At 43.1% G+C, this 6,367-nt stretch overlaps 1 protein-coding gene across 5 annotated transcripts in view; it reads left to right on the top strand.

Annotated features, from left to right (window-relative positions):
- The window catches only part of arid4b (AT-rich interaction domain 4B), a 35,905-nt gene that overhangs the window by 20,642 nt on the left and 8,896 nt on the right, over nucleotides 1–6,367 (top strand). For all 5 annotated transcript variants that reach the window (XM_031874167.1, XM_031874158.1, XM_031874148.1 and 2 more), the window contains 7 exons: nucleotides 2,063–2,139; nucleotides 3,592–3,740; nucleotides 3,829–3,901; nucleotides 4,848–4,942; nucleotides 5,057–5,154; nucleotides 5,478–5,676; nucleotides 5,803–6,002. In XM_031874167.1, coding sequence (XP_031730027.1) covers nucleotides 2,063–2,139; nucleotides 3,592–3,740; nucleotides 3,829–3,901; nucleotides 4,848–4,942; nucleotides 5,057–5,154; nucleotides 5,478–5,676; nucleotides 5,803–6,002 — 891 coding nt within the window. The remainder of the gene's footprint in view (nucleotides 1–2,062; nucleotides 2,140–3,591; nucleotides 3,741–3,828; nucleotides 3,902–4,847; nucleotides 4,943–5,056; nucleotides 5,155–5,477; nucleotides 5,677–5,802; nucleotides 6,003–6,367) is intronic.

Here is a 6,367-nt window from a genome sequence, read left to right as displayed (position 1 = left end):
TGTGTGTGTGTGTGTGTGTGTGTGTGTGTGTGTGTGTGTGTGTGTGTAGAAACACAGCCGACACTCGACATTAATTAATCCGGTCTTTGCTCGCCGTTCCAAAGTCGACTTTTCTGTCTGTCTGAGTTCCATTGATGAAGGAGCAGCCTCGAGTCTGCGTTCCTTAATGGATTCCCTGCGTAACTCATCAGCACGAACCTTAATCTGCAGCTGAAGACACATTTGCAGCAGACGCGTTGTGAGGAGTCCCTCTTATCGTTAATATTTTTGGCTAATAGTCAGGTGGAGCTGATGAGAGCGATAACATAACAGACGATAAATCAGAGGAGACCTGGAAGTCATATACTCATGAAGTATTTCCTTCCTGAACGCGGCTCCCTGTGATGGCTTTTTGTTGCAAATTACATTGAATACTGAATCAGCACAGTGTGTCCACGGGTACTCGCAACAAATATTAATGTAAGAAGTCGGAAAATCTATATCATCCTTAACGAGTTTTTCAGGTTTGTTTCCCTCCAATCCTTTCTGCTCTTTACGTGGATAGAATAGCAAAGATGAGAAGTGCATATCAACACTGCTAAGTATTGTTTTTTCACAGAGTTGACCACATTGCTGAGATCTTGCAGTGTGATGGAATTTTGAAAAGTGTCACATGCATCAACACCCGATTTCGACTGTACCCTCTTTTCAGTAACGCTGTGGCTGTTTCACTGCTGCACCGTTTCCTTTTCCACTCGTCATTTTTTGTCTTTGTACATTGCATCATTAATGGCAGCCTCTTTTCATCTGTTATTATAGCGAGTTTATTCTAACTTGCTGCTCCCTGTGTGATTTGTGTTTTGTGAAGAGTGGTCACATCCATAAGCCATGTGACCTTTTCCCGGCGTGTTCACACCCTCCACAGGCGTTGGTGTTGTTGGTCGTGATGACCATTCAACATGCCTTTCTAAAACAATGGCTCTCCAAAACATTTTTAGTGAAAGCAAGGTCACTTCCAAAAGGGGGGGGGGGGGTTTGACAAAACTAGTGTGTATACTTTAAAATAAGCTATATTCTAAAGTACTGTATATGACTCTTCTTTGATATACCGTAGTATTTTTTTTAAATGATCTTAATGGCTGATTTGACAAATGTTCTACAAATATTTTAAGAATAAACTGAGCTCGAGGTGCAAATTGTAAATATTGTATTCTGTAACATGTGTGGAACCTAAAATTCATTCAGTCATTTGCTTGCTTCACATCAGCCAGTAAGCAGTGATGTGGAGCAGTTTCAGATAGTATATCAATATATCTTCATTTATAATTGCGTCGTCTAAATTTATAATAACACGCATGCACACAAATGCTATACTAAGGTGGCGAACATGGTAAACATGCTACACATCAGCGCGTTAGCGTTGCCATAGTGTGCTGATGTTAGCATTTAGCTTAAAGCGGCACTGTGTTTAAGTAAAGCCTCACGGAGCTGCTAGGATGGCCGCAGACGTACGTGGGTGAACCAATGCTAGTGACATACCCAATACATTTTTTTTTAAACAAAAGATAAAGGAAATATCATTAAACCAATGCGTCTGTTTCTTATGAGCTCTTTTAGCTGCAGTATACTTTTTTTATTCCCTCCATGACAAATCTAGTCATTGGATCAGCTGCCTACAGATACCACAGCAAATTGTCTCTCTGGCACACTCGCCAAGCTGCTGACTGCTTTCAGCTTACAAGCTCCACTGATCCATACATCTGCCAAATCACCAGTACTTTGCCCAGCTGCTGCAGGGACGTTGTAAGGAAGTAGGCTGTGAATGCAGTCACGTCTGCTCAGATCTCGAGACATTTGTTGTTGCTGTGAGATGAAAATCTCCCCCTGCCAGTGGTTTAGTTAACAAGACCTTAGGGTTGTGTTTTTTTTTTTATAGTCCTAAATTGGTCTCGGGAAAACAAACATTTGCTTAGATTTTGGTTGTCTTACAACTTACTTGGTTGGCTTAACTTAGAGTCACACCGTGCGGCCGAACCTTGAAGTTGTCACACACACATTAATCAGATTTTTCCGTGTTTTGCAGTAACACGGTGCTGCGGAAGGACGTCCGCGAGATGAACGGTGACTGTCCTCCAAAGGCCGACGCAGGGCTCAAACCAGGTCAGTTGAAAGTAAAGCTTTGAGAGGTGACTCTCAAGGAACTGGTGCATAGCACGTAACCAGACCTCGACATCTGTGGGCTGGCCTGGATGTCGACACATTTGGCAGAAAGCGTTCGTAAAGTGAGTTGCAGCGAGACAGACTGAGGCGAGAGAGGTTTTGTTTTTTTGTCCTGGGGAATGTGGCGGCTGAGAGCTCCTGTCACTGTCGAGTCTATTTTTATTTGAAGTCCTCACCAGGCTCTTTATATAGTGCCCCCGATATTCTGCTGCAGAGCTCTCACTCTTTCATAATTACAGATAGGAAACAGCTTCGTATGATCCCAGTCTTAGTATTCACAGGTGGTTGACTCACAACTGTGATATTTTCTGCATTACAAACGCGTGAAACAAGCATCTGCCGAGGTGGTTAGATGCTACTTATAACATTGTGGCTGGATGCCTCTGCTGCTCTGTGTCGCTGTGAATGCGCCTGACAGATCCTCATTCTGCTTTTTTTCCATGGCTGCTTTTTGTCATGTTTATGTCAAATTCTATTTTTGTTCTGTCCTATTTTTGTATTCCGGTCTATTGTTTTAAGATGGTAAAAACATTTTTTTTAGCAAAGTAGTTTTTGTAAACCAAAAATCTGTTGTCAGTTAGTATTTTGTCTGAAGATGCTCTGGTTTCATGCAGTATAACACACTGATTGCCTCAGTACCAGGGCTGAACCCAATATTAGCTTCATTCATAACGTTGACGTTCAGATTCTAAATCAACATTTGAATGCTGTGCAGCTTCTTTTTGCATGTCTATTCATTCTGTTCAAACCCGGTGTTTCTGCAGAGTTGCAGATAAAGATCAGGCTGACCCTAACCCGAACATTTCCAATAACCCCAAAAAGTTAGATGTAATCATATCGAAAATTCACGACTTATTTTTATCTATTAAAATATCATTTTAATCCATATTTGTTAACGTTTAGCCTTTTTAAAAACAACATTTTCACTGCAGTCAAAAAATCTCTCCATTTGCCGTTCACTAAGGGAGTCACGCACCGAGAAGTTATATTCATTAAAGAAGTGATTTAATAAAGACCAACTCATTTAGTCCGATGAATCACTTTATTCAAACGCAGGATGCATGTATGTATGCAAGCACACGTACACATGCACACCAGCATCCTCATGCGCTCCAAACATCAAGTGACAGACGTTATGAGGTTAAAGAAGGATCCGTTTGAATTTAGATTATTTGCCTTGTTTCTATTGACTCCTGATATTCTTACCAGTTTAAGAATCACGTTGTTTTTATTCAATCTACAAGATTTAAAGAGCAATCTGATTGAAACATTTGTTCATTTCTTATCCCTGTTCATTTAGCGTGACCTGATACAACACGAGGCAGCGCTCGTTGGATGTGGTTATAATTGTGTAAATCGTGTTAATGTGATGTCACTTTGTGTGTTTGACAGCACTGGATGCAGCCTTGGAGTTCCTGCAGCAGTTTGTCGTGCCGAGCACCTGGAAGACGGAGGTGAAAGAAGAAAGTTCAAGCAGCGAGGACGAGGATGAGGAGGAAGAGGAAGGGCAGGGAGAAGATGCCAGTGGCGGAGATGAGGAGGTAAAGGGGGAACCCTGCATATTCTCTTATCCTCACAACCTCCCAAGTAAAAAAAAAACCCTCAAACTGTCTCGTTTCCTGTCTGCAGGAGGAAGTGGAGCCGTTCCCAGAGGAGCGGGAGAACTTTCTGCAGCAGCTCTACAAGTTCATGGAAGACAGAGGTGACGATACAATCGATGTTTTCAGGGTTTCCTCAAAACAAACATTTAGTTTTTATGGTTCAAGGTGCAGCTTTAGACTCAAGTACCGGTTGTGACAAAGTCTTCCCACTTTAAGGTCAATGGAGAGCTCAAATTTAGCTGGACAAAATAATAAGAAACACAATTTCAGTCATTTGTACTTTTTATTTGATCTCCCTCAATCCCAAACCTAGATTAATTCGCTCTCGCTCTCGCTCTTGCTCTCTCTCTCTCGCTCTCTCTCTATGACACCCGTACCTTTATCATATTAGCTCTACAGCCTTTAAGGCTGCCCCCCCTGAACATTTCATTTTCTAGTTTACAGTATAATATTGCTCATGTGTAGTTTCTTAACTTTGATTATCTTTTTACAACAATAGATATCTCTTTCAAGATTCAAGTTCTTTATTATCATATCTCTGTAGGCCCCCTTCAACAATGCTCATTAAATATGTACATAGAAAAAGAAAATCATGCAAATGGAACCAAAATGAGAATCTAAGAGGAGCTCGAGACACGGCAGCCGTCATCAGCACCACCTTGAGTCAAGATCTCTAAATGTGTGGCTGCTTTGATCCTTAAAATGTTCTGGAAACCAGTGACGGGATGTTTCTAAGTACAAGTACTGTACTTAGAAACGTAAAGTACAGTATGTGAGGTACTTTACTTGGATGTTTCCATGGTCCTCCATTTTCTACTCCAGTCCACCACAATTCAGAGGGCAATAGTTGCTCAACTACATTTATTTGACAGCTTTAGCTCCTATCAGATCAAGATTTTACACAAAACCATATGATTGGCTTATAAAGTACGATGTACTGTTATTAAAGTTATTAAAGAAAGTACAATTAAAAAAATCAGGACATATTTTACATAAACTGTATCTTCCTGTCTACCACCTCAACCGTGACGTGTTCCTCCTCCTCAGGAACTCCCATCAACAAACGGCCTGTTTTGGGCTACAGGAACCTGAACCTGTTCAAGCTCTACAGGCTGGTGCACAAGCTGGGAGGCTTTGAGAAGGTGAGTGCCACCTCGACAGCCGGCAATGTAGCGTGACTTCGGTCACACTTGCCTCGCGCGGAGACGTTGACTGACTCTGGAATCTGTCTTCCCTTGGTGTCCGTGTTTGAGCAGATTGAGAGCGGCTCCGTTTGGAAGCAAGTCTATCAGGACCTGGGAATCCCTGTGCTCAACTCAGCCGCTGGCTACAATGTCAAGTGTGCTTACCGCAAGTACGTACAGGCACTGAGGCACTGCCTCAGCTGCTCAGAGCTTTTACCTCTGTTGGGCAGATGCAGCTTTTGTTTCTTTAGTCGTTGTTTTTTAACAAGACTGATAAGCAGTTTGTAGTCTGTTCTACTCTTTTAATGTTCATCTGGATGTCTTTTGTCCTACTTTCACAGCCTCCTTTTTTTTTTCCCCCAAGAGTAAATTCAACTTTTATATTTTGCAAGATTAGGTTTTCGTAGTGCCTGATGTAATATGTACATCTCTGAGAGGAGCAGAGAAATAAGACTTTTCAGGATGTGTTGACGAGTAATGTTTTATCACCCAGGTACCTCAATGGATTTGAGGAATACTGCACCTCCACCGCCATCACCTTCAGGATGGACCTCCCTTTGAAGCAGGCTCCCAAGGGGGAGGTGAAGTCTGAGGGGGAGGCAGGAGGAGCACCTGTCACCTCCTCCGGCTCGGAGGAGCAGAAAGCCCAGGTGGATGGAGACCCTTGTGGCACACAGTCTATAGTCTGCAAGGTGCATTCTCCTAAATATCTCTTTGTCCTTTGTTTGATATTTATCCAAACTGCACGTTAGATTAATTACCTCCAGGCCTCCCTTGTTGATTATAATAATTATAATGAACTTGTCCCTCTCTCGAAGGAGGAGAAGCCTGACTTGGCAAGAAGCAAAACGGAGCCTGAACCATCACAAACGGAGGGAAATGACAGCGGGAAGGACAACGATGAGGAGGACGGCCCCCTCAATGGGGACGCAGACGAGGGCTCGTCGACGTCTCGCCTCGGAGCCGAGAGCATGAAAGAGGAGCGCGACGAGGAGCAGGAGAGCAAAGACAACTCTGGGTAGGTGGTCTGAAAGGATGGTCCCTCCACCAGGGTGGTAAAAATATCCTCATGGCACCAAACACAAGCTCTGTGCAGGGCCCCTGCATGGTGGAACTGTTAATATTCAATCGGACCTTAAACACCTAAAAGTTTCACCAGACTAAAGGACCTGAGGCATTCACTTTCCTTGGTGGCAGTAGAAATCTAAAAGACCATTAGCAGATGAGGAGCAGCGACCTTTCTGACCTTAACGACACTAATACCCAGTATACCCACAATCCACCTCTACCTGCTAACGAGAGAGAGGAAATCTCTTCTCTCTCTCTCTCTCTCTCCCTCTCTCTCTCTCTCTCTCTCTCTCTCTCTCTCTCTCTCTCTCTCTC

This window comes from Anarrhichthys ocellatus, unplaced genomic scaffold (genome assembly GCF_004355925.1).
Source record: "Anarrhichthys ocellatus isolate YVR2014 unplaced genomic scaffold, GSC_Weel_1.0 scaffold3, whole genome shotgun sequence".
NCBI classification, from domain to species: domain Eukaryota; kingdom Metazoa; phylum Chordata; class Actinopteri; order Perciformes; family Anarhichadidae; genus Anarrhichthys; species Anarrhichthys ocellatus.
The sequence above is the reverse complement of the archived record's forward strand: the minus strand, read 5'-3'. Positions and strand labels throughout refer to the sequence as shown.